General features: G+C 39.6%; 1 protein-coding gene across 1 annotated transcript; it reads right to left on the reverse strand.

The window, feature by feature from the left end:
• Nucleotides 1-11,683: 11,683 nt before the first annotated feature.
• LOC114667786 (serine protease 1-like) lies at nt 11,684-21,028 on the reverse strand. Its single transcript, XM_028823238.2, has 5 exons — nt 20,980-21,028; nt 19,920-20,082; nt 16,620-16,879; nt 13,420-13,556; nt 11,684-11,879 (listed from the first exon to the last, which is right to left on the reverse strand). The coding sequence occupies exons 1-5, from the start codon at nt 21,017-21,019 to the stop codon at nt 11,730-11,732; spliced, it is 750 nt and encodes a 249-aa protein (XP_028679071.1). The 5' UTR covers nt 21,020-21,028; the 3' UTR covers nt 11,684-11,729.
• Nucleotides 21,029-21,599: the final 571 nt, after the last annotated feature.

The raw sequence follows: 21,599 nt of genomic DNA on the forward strand, positions 1-21,599 counted from the left end.
TATTTCTGGACAATCACGTTTACTGGTTAATTAATTTAGTTCAAATACACCTTAGGAACACACTAAAATAACATAGTTAAATTTGATTAGATCTTAAAGGAATTAAATAATTCCTAGTAATTAAATTCAAAGAAAAGTGTAGCAAGTTGGTGGGTACAAAACTTTTTTAAATACCAAGGGTTATTTTGAGGAGACCTTTTACAGAATTAGGTGATGTTAGAAGTGGTGTTTTGGGGGTGTTGTTCTTTTGTATATACTATATATATATATATATATATATATATATATATATATATATATATATATATATATATATATAAACCCTTTCCAGGATTTGTTCCTGCCTTGTGCTCTGTGCTGGCTGGGATAAGCTCCAGCACCTCCATGGCCCTGTTCAGGAATAAGTGGGTTGAAAATGACAGACTGATTACATATATTGATGAGCAACGCTAACAAAAGAAAAAGGTGGCACACAATAAACAAAATGTAATGACATTGTGATAATATATTAAAGCTTTTACTTTTTCCTATTTCAATTTTTAGAAAACTAATGTGAAATTAATATTCTTTGGGGTTCAGAACTCCAGAATCCAAGTAAAAAATGTACCCAACAACCATAGTGAAAGTAGAAAAAATACAATGAATATACTGTATAGCATTTTTATTAAACTAAGGAAATACACACAGGGAAAATGCAAAGCACAAAAGAAAAGACCAAAGAAGAAAAACTGTAATTCTTCTTGTACTTATTAAACTTCCTTGAGTCCCCATCTGAATTATTGGATGACCATATGTCTTCAGCCACTTCTAGACTCTGCACTGCTTACCTCAAAAAGGTGTGAAATGGCCATGGCATTAAAGCTGCAGTTGCTGTTGGCATTTTTCAATGGACTGTGCTGTAGATCTGTGCAGCGTACACCCCACACACACAGTTTCACAGAGCAAATAATACTGTAAAATATAATCAATTATAAACACCTAAGTAAAAATTCTGTAATTTGTGTAAAAGTTAGTGAATGTTGACTTCATTTTCCATTTACAGAAATAACTTTCCAGTTTATCCCAGGAACCCCATCCCGCACAAACCATAGCAGGCCTCATTTTAATTATTTTTAACATTACTTAAGCTGTGACAAGAACAGCCTATTTAGCTAAATGAGCTTTTTCATCCTATTGACCTAGATTGTCCAAAATGATATCAAATGGACATGTGAAGTTCCCTAAAGTCCTACACTCTACCACATTACTTGGTAGTTTATGCGTCTGTACTTCTTGAGTGAAGAAAAACTTTCTAATTTTATGCAAAATCTGCCCTTAAGATGTTTTTAACTCTGTCCCCATGTTCTTTTTGCAGAATTTATTTTAAACTAGCCTCTGTCTTGGATAAGTGCAAATATATCACTCCTGCAAGCAAACTATGATTCTTAGCTCGATGAGAGAGCAAATTATAGAAAAAAACAGATCTAAATCCGTTAAGTAATTCTCTCGTTCGCTAGCTAAGCGGAGGTAAGGAACGCCCCTAGGCTGGTTTGTGAGTTAGGAGGGCCCTGCTCCCCTCCCCTCGGCCCGCTGCGTGTCTCTCGGATTCGTGCAAATAAATCGGTACCACAAGCGAACTATGATATATAGCACAAGGAGAGAACTTGCAAAATCAACTGGAATGTTCAAGAAAATTATAGAAAAAAAGCCAATTTAAATCAGTTAACTAGTTCTCTCGTAAAAAGCGGTTAAACAGACAGACAGACAGACAGACATTAGATTTTATATATATGGAGATTAACAACTGAGATCTATTGTACTAATTCCTTTCATCATTTGCAATATTTCAATTATGTCCCCTCTTATTCTCTGTTTGCATGAAATGAAACAGTTTAGCTCCTTCAGTCTCTCTACACAGCTCATACCCCTCAGTCCTGGAAAAAGCCCAGTTGCTCTTATTTGGACTTTCTCTAGTGCTGCTTTGTCTTTTTTGTAATATGGAAACCAAAACTGAACACGGCACTCCAGGTGATTATGAGCATCAATGCTGTAAGACTTTGTCTTGATATGTAAAAGTTAAAAGATAACTTTGGTATTTTTAAAGTCAAAGTTATTTCCTCACAGTCATTGTATATTTTAATTTGCTGCATGAAATTACATTGTAAAGTGAAGCAACTTTTGGTACATTTTAAAATATAACTATCCTGTTTTGAATTTTTATAATGGACGTGTAAGGGTACCTTTATTGAGGAAAGCCTTAAAACTTACCAAATACACCCATTTCTCAAGCTCGAAAATGCTTTCAAGCATTATTGCATGTCTTGAGATTACAGGCATTTTGCAATACAGCATATCCATGTCATTTTAAATAGGAAACAAATACGAAGCAAAACACTGTTGTGACCTTCGTCCATTTTGAAAGGAGACTGGCTGTGCACTTTATTCTGCCACTCGTCTTCCTCCACAGCATCTTTCAGGGCTACGGTGTGCAAATTCACCTCTGAAAGTCATCATCAAGCATCATTATTGACATTAAGTGTCAATGCCCAGATCTCAATTGCTGTTCCTGTTGTGTAGATAGCCAGATAATAATAACTGAAGAAGTCACACTTACAATCACTTACATTCTTTCACTGTACAGAGGTTATTTCATTATTTTGCAAAGATGTTTCCTGCTATGGCTGGATTGATAATGCACATGTGTGCTTCAGTGAGAGAGCATATTGTAATGACCCTGGGGGTGCCAGAGATGGAGGAATGGAATTAGCCACTTTACTCTGACTGCTGGATTCAACATGGCTCTTAAAATGACTTTCTGTATGCTCTGGACACACAACAACAATTGCCAAATGCAGATGGTTTGGTTGTTTCAAAAACCGAAGGCTTTTATTTAAATACAATGAAGCATAATCAGTTCACTTTAGATTTATTATTAATTGTACAAAGTACAATGAAACTCATATCTTCTGTTTTTACTACTCTGTAACTTAAGGTGAACCTCGCTCTCTAGGCTGTGTAAAATAACAACACAGATTTAATGGGTAGAAAATGGGTAATGTTTAGAAAAAAAAATCAATTTAGGAAAAATGATCATTTGATTTGAGTAAGTATCTATCTGTTGTTACAAGCTATGGTAGAACATAACTATTGAAAAAACAGAAAAGCAAAAGTAAAAGTAAAATTATAAACAAAATATAACTTGGTGTTGAGGGTTTGTTGATTTGTCATAACCTCACCCATGACAGTGGCAGTGAGCAGACAAGTGAACAGGAAATGTATTTTTATCTCAAGAAAAACCGTTCAAAGAATCTGTGATAAAATAATTATTTTCTAATTTCTTTTCATTTTCACAAGGATACATCATTCATATTCTTCTAAGGCATATTTCTTAAATGGAAACCTTCTCTGCTATAAAGTAGATACATTTGGTAAGTTTTTAAAGGCTTTTCCGCTATACAAGGTTTATTCTCGGATCTCTCACCCTCTACAGTGCATCCGGAAAGTATTCACAGCGCATCACTTTTTCCACATTTTTTATGTTACAGCCTTATTCCAAAATTGATTAAATTCATTTTTTTCCTCAGAATTCTACACACAACAACCCATAATGACAGCGTGAAAAAAGTTTACTTGAGATTTTTGCAAATTTATTAAAAATAAAAAAATTTGTGAAAGCTCATGTACATAAGTATTCACAGCCTTTGCTGTGAAGCTCGAAATTGAGCTCAGATGCATCCTGTTTCCCCTCATCATCCTGGAGATGCTTCTGCAGCTTCATTGGAGTCCACCTGTGGTAAATTCAGTTGACTGGACATGATTTGGAAAGGCACACACCTGTCTATATAAGGTTCCACAGTTGACAGTTCATGTCAGAGCACAAACCAAGCATGAAGTCAAAGGAATTGTCTGTAGACCTCCGAGACAGGATTGTCCTGAGGCACAAATCTGGGGAAGGTTACAGAAAAATTTCTGCTGCTTTGAAGGTCCCAATGAGCACAGTGGCCTCCATCATCCGTAAGTGGAAGAAGTTCGAAACCACCAGGACTCTTCCTAGAGCTGGCCGGCCATCTAAACTGAACGATCGGGGGAGAAGGGCCTTTGTCAGGGAGGTGACCAAGAACCCGATGGTCACTCTGTCAGAGCGCCAGAGGTCCTCTGTGGAGAGAGGAGAACCTTCCAGAAAGACAACCATCTCTGCAGCAATCCACCAATCAGGCCTGTATGGTAGAGTGGCCAGACGGAAGCCACTCCTTAGTAAAAGGCACATGGCAGCCCGCCTGGAGTTTGCAAAAAGGCACCTGAAGGACTCTCAGACCATGAGAAAGAAAATTCTCTGGTCTGATGAGACAAAGATTGAACTCTTTGGTGTGAATGCCAGGCGTCACGTTTGGAGGAAACCTGGCACCATCCCTACAGTGAAGCATGGTGGTGGCAGCATCATGCTGTGGGGATGTTTTTCAGCGGCAGGAACTGGGAGACTAGTCAGGATAAAGGGAAAGATGACTGCAGCAATGTACAGAGACATCCTGGATGAAAACCTGCTCCAGAGCGCTCTTGACCTCAGACTGGGGCGACGGTTCATCTTTCAGCAGGACAACGACCCTAAGCACACAGCCAAGATATCAAAGGAGTGGCTTCAGGACAACTCTGTGAATGTCCTTGAGTGGCCCAGCCAGAGCCCAGACTTGAATCCGATTGAACATCTCTGTAGAGATCTTAAAATGGCTGTGCACCGACGCTTCCCATCCAACCTGATGGAGCTTGAGAGGTGCTGCAAAGAGGAATGGGCGAAACTGGCCAAGGATAGGTGTGCCAAGCTTGTGGCATCATATTCAAAAAGACTTGAGGCTGTAATTGCTGCCAAAGGTGCATCGACAAAGTATTGAGCAGAGGCTGTGAATACTTATGTACATGTGATTTCTCAGTTTTTTTATTTTTAATAAGTTTGTAAAAATCTCAAACTTTTTTCACGTTGTCATTATGGGGTGTTGTGTGTAGAATTCTGAGGAAAAAAATGAATTTAATCCATTTTGGAATAAGGCTGTAACATAACAAAATGTGGAAAAAGTGATGCGCTGTGAATACTTTCCGGATGCACTCTATGTACCACAGTGTCACTATATGGCTAAATGTTAATCTTTTCACTGTTGTTGTAATCTATCGATCAATCCACCTATTATGGGCCTCTCTCAGGGTGATGAGGAGCTCATGTTTATCCAGATTAATCATCCAGGTTAGACTGACTGGCATTTCCAAACTGGCCCTGTTTGAGATGGCTTGTGGGTGCGTTCACTTGAGGGCCTTGTGATGGACTGGCTCCCTGTCCACGGCTGTTTGCTGCTGTCCCTCTAAGGCTGTTGGGATAGTCTCCAGCACCATGTGACCTTGTGTTAGATTAGGCAATTCTGACAATTGTACATGTTGAACTAGCACATGAATATGCCTAAGTGGACTATCATGTATACGCTGTCCCATTCTTTTCTTTTTTATGGACTATCATGTATATACTTTCTCATTATTTTTTTGTTTTTCGACTTTTTTTTGTCCTATATTTTGATTTTTTATTTTAAGTCAAGTTATGTGATGCTTGGCTAGTCATTTTTCCCAATGAGTTAACACATGACCTTGACCCATAGAAACTCTGCCTTAATCAGCTTTGTTCAAACAAGCCTTAAATATTCCAAGTAAAAAGTTTAATATAAAACTCAATGATAAATATGAGGCTCAGAGCTGGTCTGAATGTAGCCTGTTAGGAAAAACGTTTCCATTGTGAATAGGCCGAGTGACTAAAGTGTTGACCTTCACACCACGATATAGTGGGTTCAGCCCTATTATTGATTCACCACATTACTTGAATAAGCTGATTCTCCTGGCTGAGTGACATTTGTACAGAATGTCAGAGTCACCAGCTGTACTTGTGTGACTTTTGAAAGCACATTAGGCTGGTGTTCACCATTTAAAGGAGCTTTATAAAATGATTATTTACAAACATTCAAATGACCCGCAGTGTATCTGCACAGTAGTGAGTCGTGTCTGTTATTGCACTGTAAACCATATGGATTCTTATTCAGTTTCAAACACATACTTGTTATATCTCTCAGCAAACTATTTAACATACTGGTGCTTCCTTTGTAGAACTGTGGATAAAAATTGCATGCGGTTTGTAAGGTGCTTTGGATAATGGTTATAAATAACTGTTAAATGTATTATTGGTAACTGTGTTTAGCCGTTCTTATTGTAAAGCTACTTTCATGTAAGAAAATGTCATACTGTATATAAATAAATGTTGTTGGGTAAAAAGATTGGGAAATCATTTGTTCATTTTCTGAACCTGATTATTTCCAGTATACGGTTAAGGAAGGTAAATAATTGACGCAAGTTGTCTTTAGGTGCAAAGGATATAGGAAACGATACAAGGTGACAAATATGGCTTTAAATTTGTCTGGTTATCAATGTGACCAGCTGCATGAATGTTAATTACAGATGACTTGGGGTCTCATTTAAAAAACATTTTCTGAATTTGAGTGTGAAAATATGTGCATTCCAAAATATAGGAAAATATAAACACCGAAAAAATCAGATTTTTAAAATGTGGCATATGCAGATTTATATGTAATTTGCCTTTGTAAATCACAATCATCTTGTAAGATTGTGTATGTAAATGCACCTCAAATGCTGCTAGGTTGTCGCCCTGGAACAACCATACATGGACTATGCTAATCAACCTCATGCATATGTAATCATAATGTTGCAGATTTTCATTGGCTGGTAAAGTAGCCTCCCACCTGACTCATTGAGATATCCTGGATAATGGACTATCTGTCGGGCAGACCGCTTCCAGACTACTTCAAATTAGAATGTGGTACTAGACAAGGATACCCCTTGTCACCACTGCTAATTGCAATTGCCATTGAACCCTTGGCTGTTCACTTTCAAAATGCATCAGAGATAAAGGGGATTTTCAGAGAAGGACTTAAACAAAAAATATCACTATATGCAGATGATATGGCACTGTATATATCAGACCCAAAAATTCTGTGCCTGCACACCTAAATGTACTAGCAGATATCTAGACTCTAATTTAAAGAACAGTGTGCTTTTTTCAGTGAATTCTATAGCGAACAACATTAGATTGGACACCTGCCCTTTTATCATTGCAGATCATTTTAAATATTTGGGGGTAAACATCACAATAACATCTTCAATAAAAATGAAATCCTGTAGTACTTCTTTACATTCCTTTCTTTGTACACCAGTAAATACAAGATATCTTCAATATACTAACAACCCAATTGTCCTTCATTCACTCAGAATATGGAACCAATGTAGGAAGCACTTCAAGTTAGAAACTATTTTTTCTGTAGCACCTCTACATGATAACCACCTTTTTCCACCCTCTCAAACGTACACAGTTTTTAATGTTTGGAAATCATATGGGATTAAATCATTTACAGATCTGTATATAAATAATGTCTTTGCATCCTATAAGCAATTACACTCCAAATTTAGTTTCACATCAACACAGGTTTTCCATTATCTCCAAATTAGAAACTTTGCTAAACGAAATCTGCCCAATTCTCCTCACCTCCCACCTATTTAATTTCCAGAAAAAATATTGATCAGTCTTAAATGACTCAGACAGCATTTTTGTAATATGCAAAAAACATTTAAAAGTCCCTCCCTTTCAAAGATCCCAGAGTACAGTGGGAAAAGGATCTCTTAGTCAACATTTCAGAAAAGGAGTTGAAGGCAGCCACGCATAGCATTCACTCTAGCTCCATATGTGCAAAACATTCAATTATTCAACTTATTTTTTTTTTATCGAGTACATCTATCTTGTTTAAAATTGTCAAAAATGTTTCCAGGGAAAGAGCCAACCTGTGAACGTTGCAATCAAGTTCCAGCCTCACTGGGCCACATGTTTTGGGCCTGCACCAAATCAACATCTTTCAGGACAAAATTTTTTAAATGCCTATCAGACAGCCTTGGTGTCCCAATCCCTCCTAATCCATTAAGAGCTGTGTTTGGTGGACTCTCAGATGGGCTTAAAGTGGAGAAGGACAAACAAACTGTAATTGCCTTTACTTCACTACTAGCATATAGACTTATCTTGCTCAACTGGAAGAATTCTAACTCACCTCTTTTAAGTCAGTGGGTAAGTGATGTTGTATTATATTTGAAATTAGAAAAAATCAAATTCTCACTTAAAGGATCTGTTCAAAACTTTTTAAAAACCTGGCAGGATCTAATCAATGACATTTTAGAATAAGCATTTATACTGGGAAGAAAGACCTTTTTTTCTCTTTACTACTCTCAAAAGTATTACTCTGGTTTTTGGCCTTCCTCTCTTTTTGATGGGTGGGGGTTGAATTGAATTTAGTTTTGTTAAGTTTGGCTTGATTGTATAGAATGTTACACGTTTTTAATAAATTTAATAAAAGATACAAAAAAAATATTCTCCACTTATAGGGTGTATTGATAAAGGGAGAGAGCATAGAAGTAGGGAGGAGAATTTTGTTTCTTGGGGCACAGAGAATTGTCTGCGCTTTAACATCAGCAAAACAATGGAACTGGTTATTGAGTTTCGCTGCACCAAAGAGCCTCCATGTCCTGTCACTATTCAATGAGTGGATGTAGAGGTGGTGAATTTCTACAAGTACTTGAGGGTCCACATTAATGACAGATTGGACTGATCTTGGAACACAGAGGAACTATATAAGAAATGGCAGAGCAGGCTCTTTTTCCTTAGGTGACTGCGTTCCTTAAATGTGGGAAGTGACATCCTTCAGATCTTCTGCAACTCTGTGATGACCAGTGTAATTTTTCTATGCTATGGTGTGTTGGGCTGGTAACATCACTTGAGGAGAGGCCCACCGAATCAACAAGCTAATTAAAATGGCAAGCTCAGGTATAGGACCAACTCTGAACCCCCTGTAGGTTGTAGCAAAGGAGTGAATTAGATAGATAGATAGATACTTTATTAATCCCAAGGGGAAATTCGCATACTCCAGCAACAGAATACTGATAAAAAACAATATTAAATTAAAGATTGATAACAATGCAGGGTAAAACAGACAATAACTTTGTATAATGTTAACGTTTACCCCCCCGGGTGGAACTGAAAAGTCGCATAGTGTGGGGGATGAACGATCTTCTCAGTCTGTCAGTGGAACAGGACAGTGACAGCAGTCTGTCGCTGAAGCTGCTCTTCTGTCTGGAGATGACACTGTTTAGTGGATGCAGTGGATTCTCCATAATTGATAGGAGCCTGTTGACTGCCCTTCGCTCTGCCACAGATGTTAAACTGTCCAGCTCCGTGCCTATAATAGAGCCTGCCTTCCTCACCAGTTTGTCCAGGCGTGAGGCGTCCTTCTTTATGCTGCCTCCCCAGCACACCACTGCATAGAAGAGGGCACTCACCACAACCATCTGATAGAACATCTGCAGCATCTTATTGCAGATGTTGAAGGACGCCAGCCTTCTAAGGAAGTATAGTCGGCTCTGTCCTCTCTTGCACAGAGCATCAGTATTGGCAGTCCAGTCCAGTTTATCATCCAGCTGCACTCCCAGGTATTTATAGGTCTGCACCCTCTGCACACAGTCACCTCTGATGATCACGGGGTACATGAGGGGTCTGGGCCTCCTAAAATCCACCACCAGCTCCTTGGTTTTGCTGGTGTTCAGGTGTAGGTAGTTTGAGTCGCACCATTTAACAAAGTCATTGATTAGGTTCCTATACTCCTTCTCCTGCCCACTCCTGATGCAGCCCACGATAGCAGTGTTGTCAGCGAAATTTTGCACGTGGCAGGACTCCGAGTTGTATTGGAAGTCTGATGTATATAGGCTGAACTGGACCGGAGAAAGTACAGTCCCCTGCGGCGCTCCTGTGTTGCTGACCACAATGTCAGACCTGCAATTCCCGAGACGCACATACTGAGGTCTGTCTGTAAGATAGTCCACGATCCATGTCACCAGATATGAATCTATTCCCATCTCTGTCAGCTTGCCCCTAAGGAGCAGAGGTTGGATGGTGTTGAAGGTGCTAAAGAAGTCCAGAAACATAATTCTTACAGCACCACTGCCTCTGTCCAAGTGGGAGAGGGATCGGTGTAGCATGTAGATGATGGCATCCTCCGCTCCCACCTTCTCCTGGTATGCGAACTGCAGAGGGTCGAGGGCGTGATGGACCTGTGGCCTCAGGTGGTGAAGCAGCAGCTGCTCCATGGTCCTCATCACATGTGACGTCAGAGGGAAAGTCCAGAAGTCATTCAGCTCACTAGGACGTGATACCTTTGGGACTAGGGTGTTGCAAGATGTTTTCCAAAGCCTCGGGACTCTTCCCTGTTCCAGGCTCAGGTTGAAGATGCGTTGCAGAGGACTCCCCAGCTCTAGCACACAGGCCTTCAGCAGTTGTGGCGATACTCCACCTGGACTCACTGCTTTGCTGGCAGTTAAAACAAAGCTGCACATCCTCTCTCTCTGAAACACTAACACTGAGGACTTTCATATACCAAATTACTCAGCAGAAGTGTGTCAGGAAACATGATGGGAGTCCTTTATACCAACAGCAATATGTCTTCATAATGTTTCACTGTGACCGTAATTTTCTTCCTTTTTAGTCATTCAGGTGTGTGTTCAGACCATAGTATGTGTGTATATATGTTTATTTATCTATTTAGATATTAAATTATTTAAAGAGCTTCTGTATAAAGCAAACGGTACCCCTGGAGACAAATAAAGTTCTATTGTCAATAGCATTTGAGTTGTCCTATGCTACTCTCCACACTGCATTGAAGCGCCAGACTTTTACACTGGGAGTCTGGGAAAGGTGTCTGAGTGGGTAGCCAATATCACCTGCCTCATGTAAAGACATGATTGCTGTTATAACAAACATAGCCACAGACTGGTCAGAGTGTACATGCTGACCTCCATCCACTGCCAGACGTGCCTACAATAGGCATGTGAATATCAGATCTGGACCATGGAGCAATGGAAGAAGGTGATCTAATAGATAGCCAGTTGTATGTGTGTTGTTTACCCGAGGAAGACTTGTCAGCAAGATGCATTATGAGAAGAAGGCAAACTGGTGGAGGCAGTGTAATGCTCTGGGCAATGTTCTGCAGGGAATTCTTGAGTTATGCATTCATGTGGACATTAATTTGACACGTATCACCTACCTAAAGATTGTTACAGATCACATATACCCTGTCATGGCAACCACATTCCCTGATTTCAGTGGCCTCTTTCAGCAGGATAATGCGCCCTACACACAACAAGAATTGTTCTGGAATGGTTTGAGCGACATGACCGGGAGTTCAAGATGTTGACTTAGCCTTCAAATTCCTGAGATCTCAGTCTAATTGATTATCTGTTGGATGTGCTGGATAAAAAAGTATGACCCATGGAGATTCCATCTCTGTCCTTACAAGAGTTAAAGGATCTGCTGCTGACATCTTGGTGCCAAACACCACTTATGGAGTCCATGTCTCAATGGGTCAGAGCTGTTTTGGTGGCATGAAGGGGACCTTCACAATGTTAGGCAGATGATTTTAATGTTTGGCTGATCAGTGCACAATTAAACCAATTACAGTATTCCCATGACCATTTACTAAACCCCTCTTGGGGCTAAAGTAGGGTTTCAGATTGGTCACCTCTATTCCCGTAAAAATTGCTACAAGCTAATATAATAAAATACAGAAAACCGTTTTGCATTCAAAACTTTTATTAGTAAATTCAATCACGTCATACATTTAATTCTTTCCAATAATTTCTGCGACCCAGGCATTGTAGTTGCACACTTTGGCATAAACCCCAGGTGCATTTGCTTTGGCACATTCATCTCCCCATGAAACAACGCCTTGCAGCACTCCATCACAGACTAAGGGACCACCAGAGTCACCCTGTTAAAAGAACAAAAATAACAAATTAAGCTTTTACTAGCAGCTTGAATGTTTTATCCTTGACGTGAACTCAATACTTCCTTCACGGTCAGTCGTACACATCCAGATACGTGGACTCGCACTTCAGTTTATTTACTAATTTTTAGCTTTGTGTCAAATTAAGTTACACAGGAGAAGACAGAAAACAAATGCACATTGTATGTGATAGTTGTGTTTTCTTGGAAAATGCGAGTTTTCTTTTTTTAAGAAAGATGACAGGACATGTAAAAATTGACTCTGCTATAGTTACTCTTGTGAAGACGTTTATTCAGAATTTGCATTTTGGTTAATGTTTAAACTCAGCATCATTCGCAGAAACGCACAGGCCCTGTGCCACCATCCTGAACATTCACACTGTTTAGAGCAGCTATTGAGCTGTAGAAATTATTAACAAATACACGGAGGGAATGGTGGCACAGTGAAGAGTGTTGTGATTTTATTCTTGTCAGTTTGGGTACTCCCATTTTTTTCTAATATCCCAAACAAGTATATGTTATGGTAATAATCATGTTTACTTGGACCTTGCATGAGACAGGGTATGTGTATACATGAATAGGACCTGACATGAACTGGCACCATATTCAGTTTTGATCCAGTCTTTTGGGATTGGCTCCAGTTCTCCGAAACTCAAAAATGAAAATAACAGCTGCAGAAAATAATAAATTGTCCAGTTTCTAAACTTGTTCCTTTGCAATTAATAAGGCAAACCTCACAGGAGCTATAGAGTCAAAGCAAAAGTCTGCCTGTGGGATGGCAGTGTGTTGTGTAGCCCCCTAATACATGCACCACTCAATAAAATGTCATGATCATCTGTTACAGCAGGCACTCAGGCCTAAGGGTAATGTGCTAAATGCAGGGAAGGCACCCATGAGACAATCAAGATGGGGTCCAGGAGACGTGCCAGCATGTTGAGTCATATAAAATAAAATTTATAGTCTTGAGGTCAGGTCAAGTAAACTCACTTGTGGATAACGGTAAACAAATCCCTTAACATACTAGGACCCTTAGTAATTAAAAACTGCCTGAACTGTGCTGTGTTTTAATGGTGCCTGACACAAGGTAGGAGAAACACCTACTTGCAAAGGACCTTGAGGTAAAAAGCTTAAGTGGTAGTTATTAGATAAAATCACCATTGGGTCTCAATAAAAAAAACAGCCTGCTAAATAATTTGAAAGTGTTTTTCTTGAATGATATACATTATTGCCATATTTTATATAATGTTAATATAATTTTATAATTTTAATTTATTAATTTATAATTTATAATTATATAATAATTATATAATTTATAATTTATAATTTATTAATTTATAATTATAATTTATAATTTTAATATAATTTTATATAATGTTTTCCTGTGTAAACATGACTAAATAAAGAAACCTAACCTAAACCTAACCTACTTAAACAAAAAAAATAATATTAAAAAGCCTGATATACTGTATTTTTTTGAGGACAAACAATGTTACATCAGGACAAAGTGGGAGATGCCTTGATCTTACCTGACATGAGTCCCTGCCACCCTCCATGAAGCCGGCACAGAACATATTGCTTGTAATTTGGTTTTTATAAGCTTGACGACATGTTGCATCGGAGAGAATGGGGACTTGAAGACACTGAAGGACATCAGGATACTGAACTGGAATAAAGAATAATAGATGCAAATTATTTCAAAATAATGGAATGAGAGTCAAATCAGAAGAGATTTTTTCATCTTCAGGTATCTAAAGGCACAGTTAATATTTTTCCATAAAAAGCAGGCAGAATTAAAAACTGGCATTTCTCTTGATTTTATTATTTTTAGCAAGTTGTTATTTTGTGAGTAAATTTATATTTTTTATGTCGTTGAAATCTGTCTCATGCATGCTACAGTATTACTGCATGACTTGCTTTCCTAGTAATGAAAAACACATTGAGAGATAGATGATAATAATAATAATAATAATAATAATGCATCGGTCTGTCATGGTGAAAAAGGAGCTGAGCTGCAAGGCGAAGCTCTCAATTTACCAGTCGATCTATGTTCCTACCCTCACCTATGGTCATGAGTTATGGGTAGTGACTGAAAGAACGAGACCGCGAATACAAGTGGCTGAAATGAGTTTCCTCCGCAGGGTGTCTGGGCTCTCCCTTAAAGATAGGGTGAGAAGCTCAGTCATCCGGGAGGAGCTCAGAGTAGAGCCGCTGCTCCTCCGCATCGAGAGGAGTCAGATGAGGTGGCTCGGGCATCTGATCAGGATGCCTCCTGGACGCCTCCCTGGTGAGGTGTTCCGGGCACGTCTAACCGGGAGGAGGCCCCGGGGAAGACCCAGGACACGTCGGAGGGACTATGTCTCTCGACTGGCCTGGGAACGCCTTGGGATTCTCCCGGAAGAGCTAGAAGAAGTGGCCGGGGAGAGGGAAGTCTGGGCATCTCTGCTCAAGCTGCTGCCCCCGCGACCCGACCTCGGATAAGCGGGAGACAATGGATGGATGGATGGATAATAATGCTACCCTGTCCCATCTGGAGCACCAGGGGAGCTACGCACGTCTCCTCTTTATTGATTTTGGCTTTGCTTTAAATACCATCCTCCCTCACAGATTGGTGTGCAAGCTGCTAGTCTTGGGACTCCTGTATTCCACCTGTATGTGGATTAAAGACTTCCTGACAGACCGCACACAAAGGGCTAGGGTGAGCCTTCACATCTCCTCGGCCATCAGCATCAGCACCGGCTCTCCTCAGGGCTGTGTGCTGAGCACCCTGCTCTTCACCCTGTGCACACATGACTGCGCCCCTGCCTGCCACAGCAACACCATCATCAAATTTGCAGGCGACACCACTGTGATGGGGCTTATCTCTGGGGAGGATAAGTCCGCCTACAGGGATGAAGTGGAGCGGCTGACAGCATGGTGCACTGACAACAACCTGCTCCTGAACACAAGTAAGACCATGGAGGTCATTGTGGACTTCAGGAAAAAGAAAACGGACATCAAACCACTCTACATCAGAGGGGACTGTGTGGAGAGGGTGTCAGACTTCTGCTTCCTGAGAGTCCACATCATGGAAGACCTGTCCTGGGGTGTGAACACAGCTGAGCTGGCGAAGAAGGCTCAGCAGAGACTTTAATTCCTGAGAGCCCTCAGGAAAAATAACATCCCCCAAAAACTGCTGGTGTCCTTCTATCGCTATTCGATTGAGAGTATCCTGTGCTACTGCCTCTTCGTGTGGTTTTGCAGCTGCACAACAGCGCAGAGAAAAACACTTCAGTGGATCGTAAAGACTACCCAGCAGGTCATCGGCTGTTCTTTACCCTCTCTGGATGAACTGCACAGCTCTCGCTGCCTCAGGAAAGCGAAAAACATCTTAAAAAACTCCTAACATCCCGCTCCTGACATGTTCCAACTCAAAACAAAGACTAAGAGACTGAATAACAGTTTCTACCCTGTTGCTATTAGGGCACTGAATGCCACCTAATCACCTCCAATGCAGCAGTGCAGTAGATGACATCTTGTGCAATAGTGTTTCATGTGCAATAAGGTCTTATGTTGAATGTCTGTGTTCTACCTTATTTCTTCTTATCCTTTTGTAATTATATTTATTTATATTTTGACACAGCAGGGACTGCAACTAATTTTGTTGTATTTGTTACAATGACAATAAAGATATTCTGATATCCTGATTCTGATATTCTGATAATAATAATAATAATAATAATAATACATCCATTCATCCATTATCCAACCCGCTATATCCTAACTACAGGGTTATGGAGGTCTGTTAGAGCCAATCCCAGCCAACACAGGGTGCAAGGCAGGAAACAAACCCCGGGCAGGGCGCCAGCCCACCGCAGAGCGCATACACACACACCCACCCACACACCAAGCACACACTACGGACCATTTAGAATCGCCAATGCACAAAACCTGCATGTCTTTGGACTGTGGGAGGAAACCGGAGTGGCACCGCCGCGAGTGGCAGCCTTTCCAGCAGCTCCGTGTATGACTTTATCTTTTTACCTTTTTTCTGTATTTTTCTCTATTTCACTGTCAACTCCTACCACTTTCTTTTATGTGGGCTAGTTCCCTGGACACTTTTTTACTACTCTTTACTACTTGGAATTTAATATTGTTCTTTATCAGTATGCTGCTGCTGGAGTATGTGAATTTCCCCTTTGGATTAATAAAGTTATCCTATCTATCTATCTATCTATCTATCTATCTATCTATCTATCTATCTATCTATCTATCTATCTATCTATCTATCTATCTATCTATCTATCTATCTATCTATCTATCTATCTATCTATCTATCTATCTATCTATCTACCTGGAGGAAACCCACACACACCTGGGGAGAACATGCAAACTCCACGCAGGGAGGACCCAGGAAGTGAACCCAGGTCTCCTTACTGCGTTGCAGCAGCGCTTAATAATAATACATTTTATTTATATTGCATCTTTCCCATGCTCAAGGCGCTTGATAGATAGATAGATAGATAGATGATGTTAGTGTACTTGATGGTGTCATAACTATTCATACTTGTCATTTCCAGTTTCCTCCTGGGCCCGTCTACAAATGTCAAATGTGGGTGACGAGATTTACAATCTTGTTTTTGTCATGATGCCATAAGCTAATTGGAAGTTTGAGATGTTGCCACTACACTGTTTCATGTTTTCTATTAAATAGTAAATAAAAGTGTTTTCAAAAAAAAAGGTAGCCTACCTTCAGATATTTTTAGGTTTCCCCACCCAGATACCAGGCACTGGCTGCCTGCGGGGGCACAGCTGTTTGCCAGTTGGATTGGTTGGATGTACTCATTGAACTGAACAGGTCTCTGGAGTTTGATCAGCATGAAGTCATTGTCAGCCGTCCAGGGGCTGTAGCCAGGGTGTTTGATGGCTTTGGCGACCTTGATGTGCTGCTCAGAGCCTTCCACCTCAGAAAGGTTGTGTTCCCCAAGGTGTACGGCCAAAGTGCTGGGGCTGAAATCGAGCAGAGTTAGACATCTCAGAATGACAGACTACCCAAAATGTACCCAGGTTAAGATTCTTATTGTGAATGCTGTTGTTGGGGTTTTGTCTCATTGGGTCACATATTTTTGAATGTTCACTACTCTGATCTTATTGGAAAATATTTTCAATTACTCATCACATCTATAACATCTCTCTTTGTGGCAATACATCAGTGCTTAATGAACAGTCTATTGTGGTAACCTACACTCTGTCATTCATTTACCATCACAAAATAGGAAAATGATGTCCTGTTTTAATTCAAACAAGAAAAAAAATATTTTCACTTTACAAGGATCTTTCCAAAGTTTCATTAGAGAATGGTAGCCATCTATTAAGGCTTTTTTCATTAATTAAATATGCTGAACCTTCACTAATCTTTCAGATTCTTCAATATCTATAAATGGGCACTTCATAATAAATCTTCTGATTTTTTGCTCCCTAGATGGGTAGTGGAGGGTTAGGGTTAGGGTTAGATTTAATTTGAATAAAGTGCTGCACTATACAGTATGTTTACTGACTTGCAGTTCATTCAGTATTAGGTCATTTATTAATCTGGTGATAATTACAAATTCATTTAAAAATTATACTTGAAGGTAAAGCTATTTAAATTATGAGGAGATTACAAAATGAAGACACCAGGGTGTAGATAGAAGCTCATTAAAGGTGTTCATTGTAGCAAGTTTCTTTTTTCAGACAAACATGGATGGATCTACTATGAGGATGACTTGGGTCCTTTATATATAAATGAAAGAGAAATGCCTAATAACTAGAATTATCACAAACAGTCACAGCAACCCCTATCCATCCTACTTTAATTCCCTCAACTATAAACCCGTCAGACTGAAATGAAAAACTTTCATAGGAGGAATGCGAGCCTTGGTTGGTTAATGTGAGTGGGGGCACGATCACAGCAGGTGTCCATGTTTATGAGACTGTATATTTGATGTTTTGCCATGCAGCAAAAAGAAAATGTCTAAATAGACAGTCGTTCAAAATGAGAGTTCAGGGCGCCTGGAAAAATAATATTTAAACAAAGGAAAGAATCAGTAGATGTTGCTTTGCTGAAAACTATTTCTGTTATTTTCAAAACATAAAACATATTTGAATGAGCCGTCAATACTGTAGTTGAGAATATGATTGTGAATTTGCTGATAGTCAGTAGAGGGCTAATATTGGCACTTCTAGCAGCTTTAGCAGCAACATGCAGATGAATTCTCTGGAGCCCTATAACACCAATATAGACATGAACAACAATGTGGCTGGTAACAAGGCCATTGCAGGAGAAACGACTTAGCAGACAAGACCAAATCTGAATGTAGGATGCTGATTCTGTGGCATGGGCCTTTTAAAAATATTTCATTGAGGTTTGTTAATTGCACTATCAGAAGAAGGTTGATTAACTGTACTGTAGATGTGATGTTAGCCTCTTATATTCATTGTAATCTACATTACTAATCCACAGTTTTAATTTATGCACGGAGGCACCGACATGCATGCGCAGTGCGCCGCGGCGCCCCAGAGTCAAACGCAGTGGCTTCCCAGAAGTCAGTAGGTGGCGCCCAAACACCACAACCCACAGTCAAATGCAGCGGCCTCCCAGAGTCAGTAGTATGTATGTGGCATGTTTGGGTTACAAACAATAAATGGAGGCACCTACCACGCACTTCACAAACACCACAAGCGAAGAAGTCACGGCTCCAAAACGAAACACCTCAGGACGCAACGGAGTCACGGCTCCAACAACACAGAGCTCAAAGGCGCCTACAACGTGGTTCTGAAACACTACATGCAAGAGAAGTACAGATCCAACACGAATAATCCACTGTGCCACCACTCAGTGTGTATAAGTTGGAGTATGCTTCGTAACAGTAAACGACTTCTACCTAACGACACAGCCACAGAACAACAAAGACGAGACACAACACCACCTGTACACTAGACTTAATGAACGAAGGCGCCCACACAAAGAAACCGCTTTAGTTCAAATAGGGTTATTCAATTAAATAGAAACTTTACCATGCCTACGACCTGTTAACTAAACCTGAGGTGCAGCGTGCACGCCAGGTTGTACAGCCGCCCGGACAATGAACGAGCGCGCCCACAACGCGCTTTTGACACAGCACAGGCAAAGGAGGCACGTATCCAAATGGAGGGAGCTCAATGATTAGTAATACAAACACGAGCCCGTATGGATACATGTTATTGAATTAAATGGAAACGTTACCATGCCTACGACCTGTGAACTAAACCTGAGGTAAAGCGCGCACGCCAGGTTGTACAGCCGCCCGGACGTGACCGCCCACGCCACCGCATATACCCTCCATGATATTTCATCACGCAGAAACTGATTGCCATTCTTGGATTTCCGATTCGCTGGCGAATCGCGGGCTTACTTGTATTCTAATGAACAAAACAAAAACAAAAAAGAATGTGGAGTTGACCTAGTATAAAGTTTTACCATTTTTTTCTAATTCAGTCCCTGTACGAGATTTATTATTAACATACTGTATGTGCTGTTCAATAGGAATGTGCCTGATGGAGTAGTAAGGTAAAGTGAGGATGAAAGGAGATGTGATGTGTTGTGCTAGGGGTGGTGGGCTTTTGACCAACGATACCCTGGATCCATGGGGATTTTAATCCAGCCTTGAGGACAGACAAGTATATTATTTTAGTCACACTATCTTAGCCGGGTAAACAGATTTGGTCCAAAAGCATCACACTACGGTAAAATAACTCTGAATCAGTCAAGTAAATGCAAAGGTAACCATGGACTGACCCTGCAGCTTTTCATCCTGGAAGACCAAAGGAGTTGGCCCAGAACCTTTTCAGACTGACTTTTGCAAAGGTCACCATGATTGGTCCAAAATTGAATGATAGATGTAGTAATTGCCTGTGGTGTTGTGACCAGAATAACTTCTAAGGCAACAGAGCAAACTGGTAAAGACAACATAATACCCAAGATAATATTTTCTTAAAAAAAGAGTAAAGCATATTAGCATGAAGTGGTTACGGTTTATAGCAGTGGGCAGCAGACACCAGCCACCACTCATTGATGAGAGCGGCTCCACACCAGCGTTTGTTGTTGGTGGTCAGAAAGGCTTGCCAAGGCTGTGAATGTCGAGGACACTCATAGCCATTGATGATTTTATCATCATCTTCAAGTGGGAAGGCCACTAGGGAAAAAGAGCAAGAGGACAGTTGGTATTAGATCTCCTAAATGTATGGACAGCACTGATCACTGACAGTGCAAGAAATACCTTTAAGACATCTCAGAATCCACATTACATTCTGTCAAGCAGTGTATGAAGACCTGGGCTCCAAAACCGTAAGTACACACACTGAACATGTCCCATGAACATCTGCCATAGCTCACAATGCTGTACAGGTCTGATTAAAGAAACTCCTCTGGAACATGGAGTGTTCTGATATTTAAGAAGTGAACTGCCAATTGGTATAATTTTTTGATTATGTTATGCTAGACTAAAAGGCTGTTTATAGAACTGGATGTCTACACTTAGTTAGACATTCACCTGACTTATAGTAGGCTTGATTAAGTGATATACTAATGGATACATCTTCATACCTCAACTACTATTAATTCACAAGTGGAGAACATTAAGTAACATTGCTTCTGTTTATCTGCAGGTCTCTCATCTATACAAATAGTTTTCAATGTAAAAACAAAAAATTTGAAGGCAGTCAGGGGTATAGATGTGTCACTTCCAGACTGAAATGATCACTGGGGTGTACACAGAAATATACTCAAACTAACACACTGGAGCAAGTTAGCCTGCTGATTAGGCTTACAATATGGTTAGAAGTCCGAGCTGTGTACAGAAGCAGATGTGGACACAGTGAGAACATGGAAAGCTACAGTACATATAAGCGAATTCAAACAAGATTTGAACCTGAGACTGAGAAAGAGAGAGGCACTGATATTACCTTGTCTTGTACAAAGGAAGTTCATGTTATATAAGAAAGAAAGAAAGAAAGAAAGAAAGAAAGAAAGAAAGAAAGAAAGAGAAAGAAAGAAAGAAAGAAAGATCAAGTAAACCTGTGATTTACTGTACCTGAAGCAGCGATCAGAGCAGCAGTTACAAAGAACAACATGTTAAGGGTGCAGGATGGAAACTGTGTACTGTCAAACCATAGTTCTATATTTATATATTCTTCTTATCAGATGTTGTGTCATTCTCCATTACAAGGTGTTAAAAATAGAAATTTTTGTACCAATGTGTTTCCACTGCTTTTCCTTTGACATTGAGGTGATAGATAATTGCTGTCTTTTGCTATTGATCCATCTTATCATTTCATAGAAATGTTCATCACAGTAAAAATGTAGCATTTTAATAATTTATATATACTGTATATATATATATATATATATATATATATATATATATATATATATATATATATATATATATATATATATATATAAATAAAAGTTTACATTTTCTTCCATAGTTTGGGAGCTTTTTTCTAATTAATTTATTAAGAAAGGTACGTACCTTAATGAAAATCATATAAAAGGAGACTTACATTTTTTACTGGACATTCACATTTACTGGTAATTAATTTATTTCAAAATTAGGAACATACTAAAATAAAATAGTTACATTTGAAATTTGATAAGATCTTACACAAAAGTGATTATATTAAAGAAAAGGGAATTCTTGGTGTAGGAATT

Source organism: Erpetoichthys calabaricus, chromosome 17 (genome assembly GCF_900747795.2).
Source record: "Erpetoichthys calabaricus chromosome 17, fErpCal1.3, whole genome shotgun sequence".
Taxonomy (NCBI): domain Eukaryota; kingdom Metazoa; phylum Chordata; class Cladistia; order Polypteriformes; family Polypteridae; genus Erpetoichthys; species Erpetoichthys calabaricus.